This window comes from Zea mays, chromosome 8 (genome assembly GCF_902167145.1).
Source record: "Zea mays cultivar B73 chromosome 8, Zm-B73-REFERENCE-NAM-5.0, whole genome shotgun sequence".
In the NCBI taxonomy this organism is placed as follows: domain Eukaryota; kingdom Viridiplantae; phylum Streptophyta; class Magnoliopsida; order Poales; family Poaceae; genus Zea; species Zea mays.
The window spans coordinates 158,285,530-158,308,800 of record NC_050103.1 but is presented as its reverse complement, the minus strand read 5'-3'; the positions used below and the strand labels follow the sequence as shown (position 1 = coordinate 158,308,800).

General features: G+C 39.5%; 2 protein-coding genes across 4 annotated transcripts; one reads left to right on the top strand and one right to left on the bottom strand.

Annotated features, from left to right (window-relative positions):
* The first annotated feature begins 4,870 nt into the window (after positions 1-4,870).
* On the top strand, positions 4,871-9,279 carry LOC100282481 (uncharacterized). Its single transcript, NM_001155390.1, has 7 exons — positions 4,871-5,269; positions 6,058-6,143; positions 6,238-6,445; positions 7,096-7,225; positions 7,504-7,688; positions 7,799-7,930; positions 8,980-9,279. The coding sequence occupies exons 1-7, from the start codon at positions 5,102-5,104 to the stop codon at positions 9,067-9,069; spliced, it is 999 nt and encodes a 332-aa protein (NP_001148862.1). The 5' UTR covers positions 4,871-5,101; the 3' UTR covers positions 9,070-9,279.
* Positions 9,280-12,795: 3,516 nt separating this feature from the next.
* LOC100216812 (uncharacterized) lies at positions 12,796-19,443 on the bottom strand. Of its 3 annotated transcripts, none has more exons than XM_020541929.2 (14): positions 19,010-19,443; positions 18,869-18,909; positions 16,665-16,734; positions 16,428-16,576; positions 15,983-16,078; positions 15,810-15,880; positions 15,356-15,417; positions 15,154-15,217; positions 14,996-15,080; positions 14,794-14,920; positions 14,614-14,696; positions 14,476-14,533; positions 14,260-14,396; positions 12,796-13,560 (listed from the first exon to the last, which is right to left on the bottom strand). In XM_020541929.2, exons 1-14 carry the CDS (start codon positions 19,083-19,085, stop codon positions 13,264-13,266), a joined length of 1,416 nt encoding a protein of 471 aa, XP_020397518.1. In that variant the 5' UTR covers positions 19,086-19,443; the 3' UTR covers positions 12,796-13,263. The 3 variants fall into 3 exon arrangements, with proteins under 3 accessions (XP_020397518.1, XP_035817208.1, NP_001304304.1); XM_035961315.1 differs by having other exon boundaries at positions 15,983-16,259; positions 19,010-19,373; NM_001317375.1 differs by lacking the exons at positions 14,996-15,080; positions 15,154-15,217; positions 15,356-15,417; ... (4 more) ...; positions 18,869-18,909; positions 19,010-19,443 and having other exon boundaries at positions 14,794-14,904.
* Between the last annotated feature and the right edge of the window lie 3,828 nt (positions 19,444-23,271).

Genomic DNA, 23,271 nt, shown 5'->3' with positions numbered 1-23,271 from the left:
GCTAAATATTCCATGGTCTTCATTTTATTTTGGAAAATGATGTAGCATAATGATGTGTGGTGTTTTACTTGAGTGGACACAAATACCGTCTTGGTATGGCTTGAATAGAGAGGATTATGGGAACTTGGTATCACAAAAGGCCATTAGCAAGCTAAATAACGTTTTCATCCACTAGATGTATTCTAATACCATCTCGTGCGAATAGAATCCCTCGACATCAAAGAAACACTATTTGTGGTTTAAAAGGTGATCTATTGTTTTGAATTCTTTATATTCCAAATTTTTAGCAACTGTATGGTGGGAAAAGGTGCCTTAGAACCGTAACCTATGTTTGGACAGTTCTCTCATGAAATTTGGCTAAATATTCCACGATATTTATTTTGTTTTGAGAAACGATGTAGCATATTGATGTGTGGTGTTTTACTTGAGTGGACATAAACACCGTCTAGGTATGGCTTGAATAGAGGGGATTATGGGAAACTTGGTATCACATAAGGTCATTAGCAAGCCCAATAACGTTTTCATCCACTAGTTCTACTCTAATACCCTCTCGTGCGAGCAGAATGCCCTCGACATCAAAGAAACACCATTTATGGTTTAAAAGGTGATATATTGTTTTGAATTCTTTATATTTCAACTTTTTAGCAATTGTATGGTGGAAAAAGGTGCCTTACAACCATAACATATGTTTGGACAGTTCTCTCATGAAATTTGGCTAAATATTCTATGGTCTTTATTTTATTTTACGAAACGAGGTAACATAATGATGTGTGGTGTTTTACTTGAGTGGACATAATCACCGTCTAAGTATGGCTTGAATAGAGGGGATTATGGGAAACTTGGTATCACAAAAGGTCATTAGCTAGTCCAATAAAGATTTCATCCACTAGTTGTACTCTAATACCCTCTCGTGCGGATAGAATGCCCCCGACATCAAAGAAACACCATTTGTGGTTTAAAATGTGATCTATTGTTTTGAATTCTTTATATTCTAACTTTTTAGCAACTGTATGGTGGAAAAAGGTGCCTTACAACCATAACCTATGTTTAGACAGTTCTCTCACGCAATTTGGCTAAATTTTCCATGGTCTTTATTTTAGTTTGAGAAACAATGTGGTATAATGATTTGTGGTGTTTTACTTGAGTGGACATAAACAACGTCTAGGTATGCCTTGAATATAGGGTATTATGAAAAACTTGGTATCACAAAAGGTCATTAGCTAGCCCAATAACCTTTTCATCTATTAGTTATACTCTAATACCCACTCGTGCGAATACAATGCCCTCAATATCATAGAGACACCGTTTGAACTTTCAAAGTTGTTCTATTGTTTTGAATTCTCTATATTCCAACTTTTTAGCAAATGTATGCTGGAAAAAGGTGCCTTACAACCGTAACCTATGTTTGGACAGTTCTCTCATGAAATTTTGCAAAATATTCCACGGTCTTTATTTTATTTTGAGAAACGATGTAGCATAATGACGTGTGGTGTTTTACTTGAGTGGACATAAATACCGTCTAGGTATGGCTTGAATAGAGGGGATTATGGGAAACTTGGTATCACAAAAGGTCATTAGCAAGCTCAATAAAGTTTTCATCCACTAGTTGTCTTCTAATACCCTCTCGTGCGAATAGAATCCCTCAACATCAAAGAAATGCCATTTGTGGTTTCAAAGGTGATCTATTGTTTTCAGTTCTTTATATTCCAACTTTTTAGCAACTTTATGGTGGAACAAGGTGTCTTACAACCATAACCTATGTTTGGACAGCTCCCTCATCAAGTTTGGCTAAATATTCCACAGTCTTTATTTTGTTTTGAGAAACGATGTAGCATAATGGTATTTAGTTTTTACTTGAGTGGACATAAACACCGTCTATATATGGCTTGAATAGAGGGGATTATGGGAAACTTGGTATCACAAAAGGTCGTTAGCTAGCCCAATAATGTTTTCATCCACTAGTTCTACTCTAATACACTCTCGTGTGAATACAATGTGCTTAATATCATAAAAACACTATTTCTGGTTTAAAAGGTGATCTATTGTTTTGAATTCTTTATATTCCAACTTTTTAGCAACTGTATGGTGGAAAAAGGTGCCTTATAACCTTAACATGTGTTTGGATAGTTCTCTCATGAAATTTGGCTAAACATTCCACGATCTTTATTTTAATTTGAGAAACGATGTAGCATAATGATGTGTGGTGTTTTACTTGAGTGGACATAAACATCGTCTAGGTATGCCTTGAATAGAGAGAATTATGGAAAACTTGGTATCATAAAAGGTCATTAGCAAACCCAATAATGTTTTCATCCACTAGTTGTACTCTAATACCCTCTCATGCAAATAGAATGCCCTCGACATCCGAGAAATGTCATTTGTGATTTAAAAGGTGACCTATTGTTTTGAATTCTTTATATTCCAACTTTTTGGCAACTGTATGGTGAAAAAGGTGCCTTACAACCTTAACCTGTGTTTGGACAGTTCTCTCACACAATTTGGCTAAATTTTCCATGGTCATTATTTTAGTTTGAGAAACGATGTGACATAATGATGTGTGGTGTTTTACTTGAGTGGACATAAAGACTGTATAGGTATGCCTTGAGTAGAGGTAATTATGGAAAACTTGGTATCACGAAAGGTCATTAGCTAGCCTAATAACGTTTTCATCTAGTAGTTACTCTAATACCCTCTCGTGCGAATACAATGCTCTCAGTATCATAGAAACACTGTTTTAAGTTTCAAAGGTGTTCAATTGTTTTTGGATTCTCTATATTCCAACTTTTTAGCAATTGTATGGTGGAAAAAGGTGCTTTACAACCGTAACCTATGTTTGGACAGTTCTCTCATGAAATTTGGCTAAATATTGCACGGTCCTTAATTTATTTTGAGAAATGATGTAGCATAATGATGTGTGATGTTTTACTTGAGTGGACATAAACACCGTCTAGGTATGCCTTAAATAGAGGGAATTATAAAAAACTTTGTATCACAAATGGTCATTAGATAGCCCAATAACGTTTTCATCTACTAGTTGTACTCTAATACCCTCTTGTGTGAATACAATGCCCTTAATATCATAAAAACACTATTTCTAGTTTAAAATGTGATCTATTGTTTTGAATTCTATATATTCTAACTTTTTAACAATTGTATGGTGGAAACGGTAACATATGTTTGGACAGTTCTCTCATAAAATTTGGCTAAATACTATATGATCTTTATTTTATTTTGAGAAACGATGTGGCATAATGATGTGTGGTGTTTTACTTGAGTGGACATAAACACCATCTAAGTATGGCTTGAATAGAGCGAATTATGGCAAACTTGGTATCACACAAGGTCATTAGCTAGCCCAATAATGTTTTCATCCACTTGTTGTACTCTAATACCCTCTCATGCGAATATAATGCCTTAATATCATAAAAACAATATTTCTCGTTTAAAAGGTGATCTATTGTTTTAAATTCTATAATATTCCAACTTTTTAGCAATTATATGGTGGAAAAGGTGTCTTACAACAGTAACATATATCTGGACAGTTCTGTCATAAAATGTGGCTAATGATTCCATGGTCTTTATTTTATTTTGAGAAACAATATAACATAATGATGTGTGGTGTTTTACTTGAGTGTGCATAAACACCGTCTAGGTATGGCTTGAATAGAGGGGATTATGTTATGGGAAACTTGCTATCACAAAAGATCATTAGCTAGCCCAATAAAGTTTCACTCACTAGTTGTACTCTGACACCCTCTCGTACGAATAGAATGCTCTCGACATCAAAATAGCACCATTTGTTATTTAAAAGGTGATCTTTTGTTTTGAATTATTTATATTCCAACTTTTTAGCAACTCTATGGTGGAAAAAGGTGCCTTACAAGATTAACATGTGTTTGTACAGTTATATCACGCAATTTGACTAAATTTTTGCTTGGTCTTTATTTTATTTTGAAAATACAAAATATTGTTACTATATATTGCTTTTACTATGCAACAAAAGCTATTATTAGAAAATAAAAAAAATATTTTTATTTTTCTCTCCATCCACAAAAGAATATTATCAGTGTCCAGTAGGGATGAAAATGAACGGAAACAGACGGAAAAACCCCTCTCTTGTTTCCGTATCCGTATTTTATCATCGGAAACATGATCAAATCCGAAATAGTCGTGAACGGAAATGAGAGCTGGATAAACGGAATTGCGAAAACGAACGGAAACGTAAATACTACCGGAAACTCATAATTTAATACAAATAGAAATGATATTGATGTTTGACTAGTGATTGATTTACACGACAATAACATAAAACAAATAGATATAGAGAGACAACATTTTATTGTTGTTTGGTTGCTAATAGTGTAAATTTAGCTACATCTGATGTTGTTTAATACTTTAGACCACTTGTCATAAAAGAGCCGATAGTTACAATGACCACTTGTGCTATAATTTGTCACCTCGAGGCTTTAGTTTATATATTAATGCATATTAGCCTCATCCATATTTATCAAATACGGAATAAATATAGATTCAATCCGGATAAAAACGGGTTCCTATAAAAACAGACAGAATAAACTCTCTTTCGTTTCTGTTCTATTTTCATATTTTTCGTAAAAACGAAAACGATTGGATCAAATATAGAAAAACTGTACCGCAGTCCCGAACGAATTTTACCCGTCCGTTTCAACCCTAGCGTCCAGCAGTACACGGAAAACACGCGACTGGTGGCACCGGATGACCGGAGACGACCTAGAGTTGAGTCGGTTCCAGCAGCGCGTGAAACTGAAAAAGGTTTCCCATCTCATGCTTCTCTGGCAATTTAGGTCTTTGATATTTTAATAATAAATTCTCCCGCATATTACTCGTCCCTCTATGGGCTTTGTGGCCGCCCTGTCGGAAAACCCGCGCAAGAAAAGAGAAACCCGCAAGCCGCCCGCGCAGACCATCGCCCCGTTGCCACGGTCAAATTCGTCGGCGTTTGGTGCCGCGGCGTGACTGTCCGCCGGTCGCGGCGCGCGTCCTGCCTGGTTGGATCCCTTCGGACTTCCGCAGATTCCCGCGCGGGGGTGTTTGATTTGGATGAGAGGAGCGCGGCGGCGGGATGGGGACCCCTTCGCAGGGCTCGGCGGCCGTGACGGCGGCCCGGGTCGACCTCTGCGCGCTCGACCTCATGCCTGTCTTTGCCAAGGAGATGATCGCCGGCGGCGTCGCCGGCGCCTTCTCCAAAACCGCCATCGCGCCGCTCGAGCGCGTCAAGATATTGCTGCAGGTTCGTGGGATCCTCTCGTTCGTCCCGTGGGTAGACCTGCTTGTCGATAATAGGTTGCAATGTAGGCATATCGATTGACAGATAAAATCTCCTGATTTGCGCGGGCCTACGGATCCTCTCTCGCCATGTCTGCAATTGAAACGAGTTCATCGATGTAGTGGCTCAGGATGCAACATCCAAGATTCATAGTCATAGCGAAATGATCTTTTGTCCTGTCACTCAGCAGTCTTTGAGAATGAAGTGTTTTTCTTAGTCGAAACTACCCACATGTTTTGTTTCTTTGTATAGAATTTACAATGATCTTTCTGTGTATTACTCGATGCTGATAGTTGAAGGATGCCATAGTAAACATGCCAGAAGTTAATGAAATTGATGCAACAAGAGATAATTAAGACCATAAAAAGATCAGGTAGTGCTAGATGTCTTCAATGTTCCTGAATGCAGGCCTGCCCTGATCTCTGGAAAACAAAATTTGGCACTTTCAACATGGTTGGAACTATCTGTTTGTTTATTTAGAAGGTTGTGCTATAGACTATAGGATGAAGAGACAACTGTAGCATCCTGAAATCTCAACTGCAACCTTGTCCATTCAACTCCTGTAAACGCTATTGATTACATCCTGCTTTTTCCTCGGCATACGAGGCTTCATTTTAGGGCCTTGACAGCGTTCAGTCAAAATTCTGCTTGTCTTGCCTTTTAGATGCTATATTAATTTTGCACATCATGCCTGATGCTATTTTGAGGTTAATGCATGCTAATAGCCATTCAAATTTATTTGGCTTATGTAGACCAGAACAAATGAGTTTGGGTCTCTTGGAGTTCTCAAATCATTGAAGAAACTGAGACAACTTGATGGAGTCATGGGGTTTTACAAGTATGTAGCAATTTGAATATTGCATTATTTGCACTGAATCATCAAGATTAGGATATAATATTGATTACTAACCTTGTATTGATGCTACCTTCAGAGGAAATGGTGCCAGTGTGATGAGAATTGTTCCTTATGCTGCATTACATTTCATGGCATATGAGCGGTACCGGTGTTGGATTTTGAATAACTGTCCCTCACTGGGAACAGGGCCTTTAGTAGATCTTTTAGCCGGTTCAGCATCAGGGGGAACTGCTGTATTGTGTACTTATCCCTTGGATTTGGCCCGGACTAAGCTTGCCTTTCAGGTTTTTCATTTTGCACTATTAATTTTGTCTTTACAATCTCAAGTCTTTCATCACCTTCCTTTTGTCATTCTGGATTACTAAATATTTACTTGAACATCTATACATCTTGGATCAAGAATATATTTTTTAAGATTAGTTGCTTCATAAATAATAATAGTGATAGATAAATCGTTCGATCAACAAAGTTTTGACCTCTAACGATTACATTCCATCACAATCAATGTTTATATGAGCATTTGAATTGGTCAAATGACGATTATTTGTGGCATCCCTTATTTTTCTCACTTTTTTTAAGAAAAAAAAAAGTGTTGCTCATTTTTCTGTCTGGAGATCTTTACACAGTAAATCAGTAATATTTATTTGTCAAACAAAGGGAGTAGTATTTACATCCATACAGGATGGATAACCTTTCTCCCACCTTGTTACCATGTCGGGTTCATCTAACTGGCAGTGACTGTAGTTCTTTTGGCCAAATTGGTGGGTAACTGAAAATTTCTTGCTGGTACTCACCACCCTGTTAGGTTATCTTCTACATCAAAATGCATGTGCTTGTTCTAAAATTCAAGTCTCCAAAATTTCTATTTGAAATTCACACATCAAGCGAGAGCAGCTTTCAGGGCTGAATAGTTTGTGATTATCTTTTGTCATAGGTCAATAGTTCAGATGAACTCAGCAGAGCTTTGAAAAGGGGAAGTCCCCAGCCAGCATATGGAGGAATCATTGATGTCTTTAGATGTGTTTACTCAGAAGGTGGAGTGCGGGCTCTTTACCGAGGTGTAGGTATAGTTATTCCCTTCATATGTCATATTATCATTAATTAGTCAAGCACATGGAAATCTCTAGTCAGTTCACTAGGCGCATCATATTTTAGTTGTCTGGATGAATTTTTTACTTGTTGATGTAGTTATACTGTTCAGAGTTTAGTCAGCACACTAGACGCTATAAACAGTTTAGATTCAGGCACAGCATATTGTAGTTACGTCTGGATGAATTTATTACTTGTTGATGTAGTTATACTGTTCAGAGTTGGGGCTCAAATCTGAACCATTCTTCATCAGGTCCAACACTCATGGGGATACTTCCTTATGCTGGTCTTAAGTTCTACATATATGAAGGGCTGAAGGTACATGTACCAGAAGATTACAGAAGTTCTGTAACATTGAAGCTGTCATGTGGTGCTGCTGCTGGTTTATTTGGACAGACTCTGACATATCCATTAGATGTTGTCAGGAGGCAGATGCAGGTATCATATTTGCAGTCTCTGTTTATTATTATAATTGTAAGAAGATACTGATGTTCTTGATAGTCACTTTATCATTCTGACTTTTTTTTGTCTTTGCCCCCTTATTGCAGGTTCAAAATCAGCAACAACATGAACAATTTGGTGCCCCACGAATAACGGGCACATTCCAGGGTCTTGTGTCCATTAAACAAACACAGGGTTGGAAACAATTATTTGCTGGCTTGAGCCTCAATTACATCAAGGTATTTATGAATATAATTGTGGACATTTCAGTTCAACTTGTTAGAGTTGGGGCTCAGGTGTTTAGTTCTATGCCAAGTGGCACGGGCACATATTTTTCGGCTATTTAGGGCCTGTTTGTTTCAGCTTATCGATTAATGTAATCTAGATTATAATCTAAATTATATAATCTAGATTATAATCTAGACATATTATAATCTACATGTAGTTGTTTGATAGTCTAGATTATACAAATGTAGATTATTCATAAAGACAGCAGTACATTTGTTTGTTTATTTGAGGTGAGGAAAGAAGGATGACATATATTGTAATTTCTATTACATAATCATGGGTAGTGGGTCTTTTGCCAAAATAATCTCAAATAAGCTACTCTTGAGGAGATTATGAGATTATCATAATCTGGGCTTTAGATTATATAATCTGAACCCATAATCTAGATGTTTGTTTACCTGCTGGATTATTTGCACTGGATTATATAATCTAGAGAGATTATAATCCGAAACAAACATGACCTTAGTTCCCAACACACACTGAACAAAATCTACTGCAACTGTCCCACTATAAGCCTCTGAAAGTCCTGCATTCGTGGTTAGAACTGCCCCAAGTTTTATAACTTCATTGTGAAGTACTGATGCATATTTTTCCTTTCTGTATGAATTTATAAGTCATAACATTCGAGATCTGTGATGGAAAACGAAAACAGACAAGTGACTTCTTATTTTTGTTGAAAGTTTATCAGTTTGTACCTTGCTTTTCGATGCTTGGTGTGCTCGTTAGAACCCTTGGCCTGGAATCCTCTCTGACTGTAACCTAACCTTATCTTGAATGTGGACTTTTTATTAGTAACCCAGATTCTTATTCGTAGTTTTTTTACTTTTCTTATTATAGGCATTGGTCTTGTTAAATTTGAATTAACTGGATTCTCCCTATATGTGCATCTAACTAACTGTTCTAATTGTTGAATACTGCCTTGCATTCAGATGTGCATTATGGTTGCCATGTTTTTAACCATGTTTTTATGCGTAATGTTAAAACATGGATCATTTTGTAGGTGGTGCCTTCAGTGGCCATTGGTTTCACCGCATATGACACCATGAAGCATTTGCTGAAGATACCTCCAAGAGAGAAGAATAAGGTCTGAGCATGGTCCTGCTTGAAATTTTGGCCGCTCAATTCTGCAGCTAGCAGAAAAGCACTGCTTCTTTCTAAGGCATGGGAGTGCCGTATGAAGCTTACAATAGAATGAAGCAGCCTCGCCCGCAATTCTGTTACCTAGTACTAATTGCGTTGTGTCACGTGATAGCTTATGTACCTGACATATTCTTTCATTCTAATTTTCCTCATTCATCTACCTTTTGAGTTTCGACTGTACATTTTATCCACCGTGTGGAATGGTGGTACTGAGTTAACATGTGATACGAATACAGAACCTTAGTTATCCATGCTTCTAAAGTTTAGCACTACACTTTTTAGCTAAACTTTAGTATATGGAGATCTAAACATGAGTACTAAAATGTACTAAAATGTGCCAAAAATGAAGTGCTAAACATTACCCTCCAATAACAGTTTAGCTTCTCGATATGTGCTACATGAGATCCAAACAGGCCCTTAACAACCATTACTTGTAGCCACTAATAAGTTGCAAAAGCGAAAGCCCACCAGAACTAAACTTTACGTTGGCTCAAAATGGCATCTATTTTCTAGAGACAATTCTACAGTTTTTTTAATAAAAAAACAATATGCCAAGAACACCTTTGGAATGCACGATAACCATAAAGTTGGAATTTGACAAAATTGAAATTGGTGCTGGCTAACTTCAATCACGCGGAAGGGAAAACTGCAAGAATAGGAAACATGAGGTTAGATTCCTCAAAACATATTGGAAATCTTCCTGTCCCGGTGAAATTCCTTCACCCTTTAGCTAATTGTACCATCCAAACTAAGGGTGAAAAAAAACGGTATTTTTTGGATACCAGGAATCATTTTTGAAATTTTACCAAAATTTATGATTAAATGGAAACGGAAACAGATACCAAAATACAGAAACGAAATCAGTAGAAAAAATAAAAAACGGAAACGGTTTGGATCTCTTCCGACCGTTTCCGAAAATTACCGTTTTTATTCGATATTTTACCGTCGATAATGAATTCGGTATTTTCAGAAAAATATTAAATTTGAACCAATCTTTATAAATTCATAATAACTTAGAAAAATATGAAACTAATTTATTATTTTCCTAAAATCAAGATCTATCTAATGGTATATACTTTAGAATTGTTTGAAACTTTTATAAATCTTATTTATGTTTTCTTACCAATTATTACTCTTGATACATATATTCATAATTTACACGAGAACCTAAGAAGAACCGATAAGACACAAATTATATTGACTATGCCAAGTAGTAGAAGTACAATAAAAAAATGTCATGTCATTATACACATCTTGATTCTATAGTCATATGCTACTTGATTTACTGTTGTTTTATTTAAATACATGATAATAATTTTATTACTGTATTACATTGTCTTATATATATATATATATATATATATATATATATATATATATATATATATATATATATATATATATATATATTGTGCCCTCCTACTTTATATTAAAATGTCTTATTTATTATTTATATTATGATGGGTTAAGTTATATGGCTAGTTCTATGCTCCATATTTTAATGTGTGGTATTGTTTAATGGGTTTTGGTGGTTATCAATGTATTTTTTTGATCGGATTGTTTTGCTTTATAAGTCATTGTGTTATGACTTTTTAACTATATGTATGCAATTGTGTTTGTGAGATATTGCTTTAATATTTTGTGAGATATCCTTTAATCTTTCATGAATTTATAAATATCTATATATTATTACTAATTTTTATATGGACATATGACTTGTGTGAATTTTTCAAATCAATTGATGATACATGTTACGATTTTTACCGATCATATTTGAGACTCCGGTCGTAACCGATGTATTTTCCGTACCAAACTTTCGTTTCCGAGGAAAATATGAAAACATAAATGATTTAGTGTTTAACTGTTTACCAAATAGTTTCCGACCATTTTCACCCCTAATCCAAATGGCACTCAAGTTTTTCTTTATTCTTTTTTCCTCAAAGCAGAAAGGATGCATTCTTCCAATGTTTTTCCTCAACTCCTTTAGGGCCTGTTCGTTTGTACAAGATTAGCCCAGGATTTATTCCAATTTATCAAAACTTACATAAATTAGAGAAATAATCCGACTAGGAACCGTTCCAGGCCTTCAATCCGTGAAAAACGAACAAGCCCTTATTCTCTAGGAACCCCTAGCAGATTGACAGTCCTGATTGAAATCCAAACATGTGTGAGTAGGGTAGCAGTATGCCAGTATCAGACGGCGAGATGGTTGGAGCCGGAATCTGCTAATTCCCTTATTCGCTTTTATATTAAGGAGATAGAAAGATTGGGTAGTTTAGACTGAATCCCTACTCTTAAGAAACACAGTGAATCAACGTAGCTGCGGACTTGCACCAGAACTGAATCTGGGCACCTTCTCGCGCGACTTCTGCGCGGCGCGCTTCGAATAGAAGCGCATCGGCAACGGTCCGCTGGAAGCGGCCTTCAGTTGGCTTCGGGCGAAAGTTTGTTCACTTCGCTAGGGTTCTCGCGCACCCACCGTGCCGCCGCCGGTCCCTCTCCTCCCCGCATCGTCGTCTTCGCAGGTACGGGCGACCTCCTTCGCGACCTCCTCCATCCTGTGTCTCCTCCTCTGCCGCCGCGTCTCCTTCCCGTGACAGACCATCTTGGCTAGGGTTGGCGCACCCACCTCGGCGCTGCAGCCCCGTCGCGAAGGTACCTCCCCCCTCCCCCCCTGTCGTCGTCTTCGCAGGTATGGTCTCTCTCCTCCATCCGAACCCTCTCTTCATCATTCACCACCGCCGCCGCGGTCGTTCCTTAACCCTTTGAGTTTCGCTAGGGTTGCCACACCCACACCGGCGCCGCTGCTCCGTCGTGAAGGTTCCTCTGCTCCCCCCCCCCCCCCCCCGTCGCGTCGTCGTCTTCGCAGGTACGGTGTAGCTCGCCTCCATCCCGACCCTCGCCGCCCCCTCCTATCATGTTGCTAGGGTTGGTCCTGCCCCATTTACAGTATTGTTTAGGGCTTGTGGATTCTAGTTATCCAAATAGAAAGGGGTACCTTGTACCTTATAAGGGTCAGAAGTACCACATTTCAGAATGGCAAAATGCGAGGCAACCTATTGGTAGCAAAGAAGTATTCAACTTTGCACACTCTTCACTACGCAATGTTATAGAGTGATCGTTTGGGGTGCTTAAAATGAAGTGGAGAATTCTTCTAAGTCTCCCTTCTTTTTCGCTTAAGAAACAATCCAAGATAATTATTGCTTGTATGGCATTGCATAACTTCATTAGAGACAGTGCTCTACACGATAGAGACTTTGATCAACTTGGACCTAATAGTCTTGGTCATGATGTACCTGTAGGTGAGAGTAGTAATAGCACATCTGATGAGTTAGACATGAGTACATTTCGAGATGCAATTGCTAATACATTAGTGTCGTAGTTTAATATGTGAATGTAACGATAGTTATGTTGTAATGAACTCTACTAATTATAATGTAATGACCTTTTGTTGGTTCGGTGTTTATGTGTATCGTTTGTTCAAACAGAATCTGCAATCTGAGAATCTGCGTATCCAAACACCTAAATTCTAACCAACAGCTTTTCTCCACATCAGGCGAACCAAACACCTAAATTCTAACCACCAGCTTTTCTCCACAACCAGCTTTTCAGAAAAGCTATTCATAAAAAAGCCGAACCAAACAGGCCAACCAATATTGTCAGGTGCGTGAAGAGATGGATGAACTGATTATCACATTGGCAAATAACATCAGTTGTCCTGACAGATCACATTACAAGTCAGGTACGTGTTACAGACAAATTCGTCCAATGAACCGATTTAAAAATTCTACATGCTCGAATTCCAGTGTTCCAAATCAAGCCCTACCAGTTGCAGCATTGTAGTCCCAAGATGGAACATCGTAAGGAATACAACAATAAAATAGATTCATGAATCCGGGCGCCTGACATTCAGGCTACAAGAGGCATTTACGTACACAACGACAACGTTATGAGAGCTAGGCATGAAGCGCCTCAGATAGGACCGTTTATTTACCTTGCTCAGAGGACCACCTGAAACCGCACAACCCGTGACCAGATCCTCCTTCCAGCATTTCATTTCCTGTTGATCCAAAACCCGAACAGGAAACACGATGCTTACCACCTGATTATGATTTTTACAGTGCATGTAGAATTTCCTGCGGCTCTAGTACTGAACCCTCTCGTCGCCATCAAAATGAAGACCTTCAATGCCTTTGAGAGCAGAATCGTAGTTCTTCACGTTAGACGGATGCCGGCCTGAGGATGAGCGCTTCTGTTCTGCGGAATGGACAGGTGAGCTTCTCTGAGGACCTGAGGCTCTGCGGAACGCCCCTGGGCTTGCGTCGGTTGCACGTGCTCGTGAAGGCTCGGAACTGTCAGTGGCCACCATATCACGGCTACTCGAAACAACAGGCCTCCTAGAAGATCCACTTGACCTTCCCATAAAATTTGGTCCAGATATCTAAAAAGAAGCAGCAACTAAATTAAGCCCCGAGGTTGAGCGTCTTTTCTGCTGTTTATTTTCAGAATGGAGGCAATAAATTATGAGTATCATGAATCAAAGAAAAAGTGTACCGAAGAAAATATGAAATCAATGATGTATACTACTATTGCCTATTGCCAAGTCAAAACACAATAGTGAGGATTCATCAAAACCAGCATTCGTTTATCAAGAAAGCAAACACAATAGTGAGGATTCATCGAAACCAGCATTTGTTGATCAAGAAGCAATTGAGTACTCTGTATAAAGTGATATACAGGACTCAATGAAATTGAAAATAGCAGCTCATAATTCGCAGTGTTGGTGGCTTGGTGCAAAATCTTCCAAACCACCTATAGGTAAGAGAAGAGGTCATATAGAGCTCTCTAAGGTATTTGACTATTCTCCGCATGTACAGTAATACCATGAAAAATGTGGTCCCTGATAAATCTACAGTGCCAATTTCATGTGTTACAAATAGATATTTGAAGACAGTTAGACACTACTAAAAAGTTTGATTGTTCGCATCACAGAACAGTTTGTGTACGTTGTGCTATTCCCAGCACAGTTTGTGTACATTGTGCAATGGAATAACTTTATTACACTAACATCTACAACATGAAAAGTTGTCTCATCTTGCACACTTTTCCATTATAAACAAAGGACAATATGACAACTCACCACAGCATCTCTAGAAACAGTAGCATCATTCCCTATCGGTGCTTTCTGCTTAGATAATGTCCCCACACTTGTAATTGGTAGTGGGGCACGACGCCGATCCATTGATGACCAACCACTAGTCCTTGCTTCCTCAGGGCCTGCAAGATAAACAAATGAGCATTACTCAATCAAATGCTGAAATGCAAACAAGGCAAATTAAGGAGTGCACCAAATCACCTGATTGCCTATCATTCTGTAACACGGGTGCCAACCCAGAAGGCCCCGCGCCATGGCCCTGTAACAAAGGTAGGTCATCAAAGTTATCCCTGCAGTGTTTGGTGGGTAACTCAACGAGGGAAGATTAGAGAGGCTCACTACTGCACGGGGTGGAGCAGTGGCAATTTGAGACTGTTGGTACTTCAGTATTGTCCAGTCAAACACATAGTCAAACTGAAAACCTGCAAAAGAGTTCCAATAATGAAGATGGGCACACTTTTTCCCTCGGAAAGTGTACTGATGTATCCTTAAAAGTAAAAGCAAGGCAAAGGAACTGACCTTCGCGAATGAAAAGGTCACGGAATAATCGCTTGAGGTATGAACAGTCAGGCTTGTCATCAAACCGCAGTGAGCGGCAATAATGGAAATATGATGCAAACTCAGTAGGATACCCACGGCATAGAGCCTGAAATAGATGGACAACATAAGGATATTAGTCAGGGAGAAGTTCCAATTGCAGCTAAAGATGCACTGGACATACCTCAATTGATGTTGCAACTTTCTTCTCGCTAATTTTCTCATACTTTTGCTTCTTTGTTCCTGCTTTAAGACCTTGCCAAGGAAGGCTGGAAAAGAAAAAAAAAATGTTAACCTAAAATGAGAGGGATACAGAAGGAGCAGACGACTGATTAAATTCACCTGCCCCTTAGGAAGTACATGAGTACATATCCAAGAGATTCCAAGTCGTCTCTTCGGCTTTGTTCTGACCATTGAAACAAGAGAAAAAAATTAGCCAGACCATATAGAACGCGCACTGAAGTTGCACTTTACAACATATTGAAGAACAGTGTAATGCATATCAAGGAAAAAATAACTTCAAATAACACTGTATAATTCTCACCAATGCCAAGATGGGTGTTCACACTAGCATATCTTGCAGTTCCTGTCAAGTTCTTGTTCTCCCTGCAGCATTTACAATCTAGTTAAAATTGCATGCGTAATAGCTAGAAAAAAGGTAAAGAAAATGGCTAAGATATCTACCAGAATATACAACTATCAAATTACTACAAGTAGCATATTTTTAGTTATTGAATTTATTTTTCTTCCCTCCACAATCATGTGAGGACTGAAAAGTGGGTATTGTAATTACTAAGCATTATATTATAGTAGTAGCCAGATAGAACTTGTGCTAACAAAAAGTTAGACATGCTTAGAATTTCCAGCTTGGCCCTAGAAAAGGTACAAGAGATAAATGGGAAGTAACTTGAGCTAATTAGAACACTAAACATGCTTACTACAGGAATGAACACAAAGCATATACAACTCAGGAATGATTAGATTATTCTTTTCTATGCCTGTATGGGATGTGCTGATGCGTTGAGGTATCCCTGTATTTTTTAGCAAGGCCAAAGTCAATAACGTAGACCTGGATGAAAAAACAGAACAAAACATAAAGTGGTTAATAAACTCAACAAAAACTGAAAAAAATAAATTGCAAGGACATGCTAAAGATGGTATTGCCACTCACCTGATTAGCTCGTCTGCCAAGACCCATGAGGAAATTATCTGGCTTAATATCTCGATGCAGAAAAGACTTGGAATGAACAAATTCTACTCGATTTATCTACAAGTGGGGAGGGCAGATTACATGAAGCTCATCTGTGATAGATGGGAAAAGGATAATGTATACACACAGAATAATTCAACCAGAGAAGCAGAGATGCTCAGGAGGGAGAGGGCTCGATGTGGGAACCACCACAAAAGTACAAAACATTATATATAATGATTGATGATGATTTGTGTGCCTGTGTGCAAATGCAAGGTGTCAATGTGGATACTGGGTAGCAACGCGTGGATGATAGCCATGAGAAGAGACAGTCCAGACACACATCGAGAGTTGACTCATACTATGGAAAAATATATGTACTACAGCTTTGAGAAGAAACAGGATTCAATTATGGCACTATGCATACCATCTGATCTGCGAGCATAAGCACGGTCTTCAGAGATAATTTCCTGCTGCAGAAATTAAATAGATCCTCAAGGCTTGGTCCAAGTAAATCCATAACCAAGACATTGTAGTCTCCTTCTACACCAAACCATCTGACATTCGGTATTCCAGCTGTCAGAACAAAGGTTGTCAGTCCCACCTGCCCTAAAATGTATTCGTACATCACAAAGAACATATGAACAGTCAAAAGCTTCCATACTTCCTCCTTGCAGAATCCTATAAATCTTTGATTCGTAGAGCAACTGAGGATGCTTTGTCTTCACATTTTCCTGTGAATACAAAAAATGCAATCAAAAGCTGAGCTCATAAGTCGATACCAGTAAACAAACTGAATGGACAAACATTTATGCAGTAAATAGTTCATGAAAGCAATAAGCTACAAGCAACTCTACATCACATGTATCAGGAATGCCGTCTCTTTGTAGACTTCAACAACAAAGCCTTTTAGACCCAAGCAAGTTGGGGTAGGCTAGAGTTAAAACCCAACAAAACCCACAAGTCAACCTTGCTTAGGCTTAGCTGAAGCCCTTAATGTGATCGGGTCGAGTCATGTTCCTAATACGTAATAATCCTCTTGTGTGTGTGTTTTAGGGGAACTTGCCTAGCAAGGTTCCCTTTTTTGTAGGTCCTTTTCTTCTATCTAATATATAAAGATGTGCAGCTCTCCTACGGTTCGGGAAAAAATAGTTGTTTTCCATGCACTCCTATTCAAGGCTAAATCGTTGTGTATATTTCATCCTTTCAAATCTCCTTTTATTGTGGTCTTCCTCTCTTTCCATGCTATCGCGTTTTGGAATCCCACTATGCACCAGTGCCTCTGGAGGTCTCCGTTGGATATGTTCAAACCATTTCAACCGATGTTGGACAAGCTTTTCTTCAATTGGTGCTACACCTAGCCTATCACGTATATCATCGTTCCAGAGTTGATTCTTTCTTGTATGGCCATAAATCCAATGCAACATACACATTTTTGTAACACTTTCTGTTGAACATGTCGTCTTTTTATAGACCAACATTCTGCACCTACAACATAGCAGATTTAATCACCGTCCTATAAAACTTTCCTTTTAGCTTCTGTGGTATCCTCTTGTCATATAGAATGACACACTATTTTCAAGTCGTCTGATTAATCGCGATTAGTCATGATTAATCGTCCAAGTCGGTTTGGATCAATCACAAATAGTCTCCCAAGTCGTCCAACTAATCGTGATTAATCGCAATTAATCGCCCAAGTCGGTTAGCCAGAATGACCAGCAAGTTGTCCGACTTGAAAACCATGGAATGACAGATGCTTAATGCCACTTCATCCACTCTACTTTGATTCTATGGCTAACATCTTCACCAATATCCCTATCTCTTTGTAGCATTGATCCTAAAAACCGAATGTGTCCTTCCTAGCCACTACTTGACCTTCCAAAATAGCATCTTCTTCCTCATGTACAGTAGTGCCAAAATCACATCTCATATATTCGGTTTTAGTTCTACTGAGTCTAAAACCTTTAGATTCTAGACTTCATGCCCCAAAAACTGATCTGCCAACTATCCATTCCAAAGGTCATCTACCAGTCAATCAGGGCACATCAGAGAATAGTACACAAGGTTATTAAAACAATAAAACGTCGAAACGCTCATGGGTGAAATTTTGACTTTTAACTTTTAAACAAAGTTTAAACTTAGTTTTAAGCAACATAGGAAAAATACCAATATATCATAATTTTAGACAATAACATGAAGTTAAATACCAAAATAGAGAGGTTAGTGGCTTACCAAAACTTCACCCATGGGCTGGATTGGACCCCAAAAGTAACTAACAGACTAGGCCCAAAAGTAGCTAATGATCTAAAACGGATGAAACACTGTGTTTTACAGTTTAGAACGCCAAAACACTAAAACGTGGTTTCAATATCTAATTAGAGTTTTGACGTTTAAACGTTGTTTAAACGTAGTTTTAATAACACTGATAGTACAAGAGGTGCATTTCGTCACAATTAGCACCTCACAATATTATGTGATCGTAGATGCACAAATCATTCAAGCCCTACCAAGTCAACCACAAGTGTGGTCAAGCAAGGAGAGCCAACATACTACTATGACCAATCCATCTGTTGAGAACAATAGGGGCTAATGCAAGCAGAACCAGAATCCAGAACAAACCCAAAGAGCTGCGGTTGGTACTGGTTGGCTAGAAGAACGCTTGATATAGCTACAAATTAAAACACCCGAAGTCCCAAACCAACACCTCGGCTAACAGCAACTATATGCTGCACAGCTGCAGTGCTCAACAGTGATGACCAAAATAAGGTGCACTAACCAACTGTGCTACACAGCAGGAAGCTAACACAGCCAAAACTAGTAGAATGTAACAAACAATTGCTGGCAATCCAGCAGCGAGAGAGCACGGACCAGCTTAATCGCAACCTCCTCGTTCGTCTGGATATTGGTGCCTGCATCCACAAGCGACAGAGACAGAGCCATCTCATAAGCAGCAGCGGAAAGTGAGCACGGATAAAAAAAATATGTAGAGCACGAGCAGCGACTATGCACCGAGGTAGATCTCCCCGAAAGAGCCGCTCCCGATCTTGCGCCCAAGCCGGAACTTGTTCCCGATCCTCGGCTCCATTATTCCAGCACTCTCCCTTCCCAAAATCTCCCTAGCTAAGAACTGTTAAAAAAACGCGCTCTTTCACACCCAGAAATCTAGCCGTGGAGCACACAGCACAGAATCGGCGCGGCTTGCAGGGTCTCGGGGATCCGGCGGCGAGGGACTCCCGTGCTACCTAGGGTTTGTGGAGGATGAGGGGGAGGCGGAGGCGGAGGCTGCCATGCCCGTGCGTGGGCGGGCGGTCCGTGCGTACACACGCTTGCGGTCGAGTTTTTCGGGGGATGCTGAGAAGTAGACGAAGCAGAGCAACTAGGCGAAGCAAGAGACTCACCCAATTTTTTTTTAGAAAAAAAGATGTCGGAGTCGCCCATGTATGCGGTTCGGCTGTTTTGCGTTTTGGTCCCTCGCTTTAGTCGCTTTCCATGTCCCTATCGACCATGGTGCACTGCTCCTCGAGTGTTATTATTGCTGGGTGCACGCAAGGGAGTACCGTAATATATTATCCTGACCTGCTGATGAGGTGGCAGACGTTTGTTCCTACTATGGCCCTGTTTGTTTCGACTTCTGGCAGCTTCTGGCCACCAAAAGCTGCTGCGAACTACCAAACGCTCAGCTTTTCAGCCAGCTTCTATAAAATTCGTTGGAGCAAAAACCATCCAAAATCAACATAAACACATAATCGGTTGAGTCGTTGTAATAGTAGGAATCCGTAATTTTCTAAATCCTGAGCCCTATGAACAACTTTATCTTCCTCCACACGTAATCATAATGATACTCAGATTCTCGCCACAGCCAGATTCTCTCCACAGCTAGATTTTCAGAAAAGCTGGTCAGAAAAAAGCTGAACCAAACAGGCCCTATGAGCCTTGGCGTCAGATATTTTTCCTCTAAATCATTTTATGTATAAATACTCTCTTATTCTAAATCGTCAGTCATATAGTTGTCTAGCTGGATAACCAAAATTTTGTACTACCTCCGTTCTCGAATATTTGTCGTTCGCTTGTTTATTTTTAACTAAAACACGACAAATAAAAAAATTATGGGAGTATCTAATTATAATTTAAAACGAAAAAGAATAGGAGCATACTACTTTCTAGGTTTTTACATATCACATTGATTTAAACTAAGTATTATTATTTTGACTATCCATTTCAAAATACCTTTAGTTTTACAATATACGAATGATATATTATAAAGGCATTTTTATAGTTAATCTAAAAATATACTTGTTAGCACCTAGAGAATAACATACCACATTTTATGTCAGAAGTATTCAAGAATCTCGTTATAGAAAAGCACCACGGAGTCAAGCTGTTGGGACCACCGCTCCCCCGACTCCATGCCTGGAAACCTGCACTAGCTCGGGGCAGGGCACGGGCCTAACCCTCTGGAAAACCTCATTTTAAGGCACTCTAAGGAAGTAAGACATCTACATTATATTCCATCAGAATGACTAAGGACCCTAAGGCAATCCAGAGTTTGGGGCACTCCCCCACTTTTTCGTAAGAATGCTATATGACCTAGGGTCATTGGTGTCCTAGAACACCCCTACCTAGAATAGGAGTATCCTAGGCCCTCTGTACCCTAGCGTGTTCACAACAAGCGATTTAAGTGCCTTGTGTCCTAGAGCACCGAAGCACTCAAGACGACAGAAATACTTTATTGCTTAGGGTCCTCTCTAAGGACCTCGTCCTCAAGTAATACGAATGGTCGAGCCTCGAGCCCCTTAGAGCTTGGGCCTCCTGTGGGAACAAAGAGACTTTTATAGCATCTTAAGTGTAAATCCACCAACAAGATAGGAAGATATAGTTGGCCTAAAGCCCTCAAGGCGGGGGTACCATGTTTGTGGCCTACTCCTCACAAGCCTATAACGTTGGCACTTTTGATAAGGCTCCCATACGACGAGCCATTTGTAATTTTGCTATTATCATCTGCGGGGTTCGCTAATTTGTCATTGAGTCCATAAATCATAGACACAAATGGTCCCAAATCATAGAAACATATGGCATAATAGCAAAGAGGCAAAACTATGAGTGGCAAAATAGCATTTTCCCCATAGACACGTTAAATATGTCATATGTGATGTTACAACCTGATATGCATGTTGTCACTACGGCTTAGGAAACAGAATACTTAAAATCACTATTCGATATGTGTATCAACCCTATAGCCACGTGTGGGCGTGCCAATGTATCATGAAGAATTATCAAGTACGTATTGCTACTGAAAGTCGCCTAGAGGGGGGGTGAATAGGGCGAATCTGAAATTTATAAACTTAAGCACAACTACAAGCCGGGTTAGCGTTAGAAATATAAATGAGTCCGAGAGAGAGGGCGAAAAACAAATCGTAAGCAAATAAAGCGTGAGACACAAGGATTTGTTTTACCGAAGTTCGGTTCTTGCAAACCTACTCCCCGTTGAGGTGGTCACAAAGACCGGGTCTCTTTCAACCCTTTCCCTCTCTCAAACGGTCACTTAGACCGAGTGAGCTTCTCTTCTCAATCAAACGGAACACAAAGTTCCCGCAAGGACCACCACACAATTGTCTCTTGCCTCGGTTACAATTGAGTATGATCACAAGAAGAATGAGAAAGAAAAGAAGCAATCCAAGCGCAAGAGCTCAAATGAACACAAATGTCGCTCTCTCTAGTCACTATTCGATTTGGAGTGATTCTGGACTTGGGAGAGGATTTGATCTCTTTGGTTGTGTCTAGAATTGAATGATATAGCTCTTGTAATGTGTAGAAGGTGAAAAACTTGGATGCCATTGAATGTGGGGTGGTTGGGGTATTTATAGCCCCAACCACCAAAAGTGGCCGTTGGAAGGCTGATGTCGCATGGCGCACCGGACAGTCTGGTGCGCCACCGGACACTGTCCGGTGCGCCAGCCATGTCAGCCGGCCGTTGGGTTCTGACCGTTGGAGCTCTGACAGGTGAGGCCTCTGGGTTGTCCGGTGGCGCACCGGACAGGTCCTGTAGACTGTCCGATGCGCCAACTGCGTGTGCTCTGACTCTGCCGCGCACTGTAGCGCATTGAATGCGGTTGCAGTCGACCGTTGGCGCGAAGTAGCCGTTGCTCCGCTGGCACACTGGATAGTCCGGTGTGACACCGGACACTGTCCGGTGCTTCACCGGACAGTCCGGTGAATTATAGCGGAGCGGCCTCCCATTTTCCCGAAGGTGAGGAGTTCAGCCTTGAGTGCCCTGGTGCACCGGACACTGTCTGGTGACACACCGGACAGTCCGGTGCGCCAGACCAGGGTGCCTTTGGGTTGTCTTTTGCTCTCTTTGTTTGAACCCTTTCTTGATCTTTTTATTGGCTTATTGTGAACCTTTGGCACCTGTAAAACTTATTGACTAGAGCAAACTAGTTAGTCCAATTATTTGTGTTGGGTAATTCAACCACCAAAATCAATTAGGAAAAAGGTGTAAGCCTAATTCCCTTTCAATCTCCCCCTTTTTGGTGATTGATGCCAACACAAACCAAAGCAAGTATAGAAGTGCATAATTGAACTAGTTTGCATAATGTAAGTGCAAAGATTACTTAGAATTGAACAAATAAATATTTTCATAAGATATGCATGGATTGTTTCTTTATTTTTAACATTTTGGACCACGCTTGCACCACATGTTTTGTTTTTGCAAATTCTTTTGTAAATTCTTTTCAAAGCTCTTTTGCAAATAGTCAAAGGTAAATGAATAAGATTTTGAGAAGCATTTTCAAGATTTGAAATTTTCTCCCCCTGTTTCAAATGCTTTTCCTTTGACTAAACAAAACTCCCCCTTAATAAAATCATCCTCTTAGTGTTCAAGAGGGTTTTAAGATACCAATTGAAAAATTCATCATTTAAGAAATCTTTTCTTAACTCAAATTTTGAAAATTGGTGGTGGTGCGGTCCTTTTGCTTTGGGCTAATACTTTCTCCCCCTTTGGCATGAATCGCCAAAAACAGATACTTGAGTGAAATATAAGCCCTTTTAACTACTTTCTCCCCCTTTGGTGAATAAAATATGAGTGAAGATTATACCAAAGTTGGAGAGTGGCTCAGAGCGACGGCGAAGGCTTGTAACTTGATGGAGTGGAGTGGAAGCCTTTGTCTTCGCCGAAGACTCATATTCCCTTTCAATCTATGACTTGGTTTGAAATACACTTGAAAACACATTAGTCATAGCACATGAAAGAGACATGATCAAAGGTATATTAA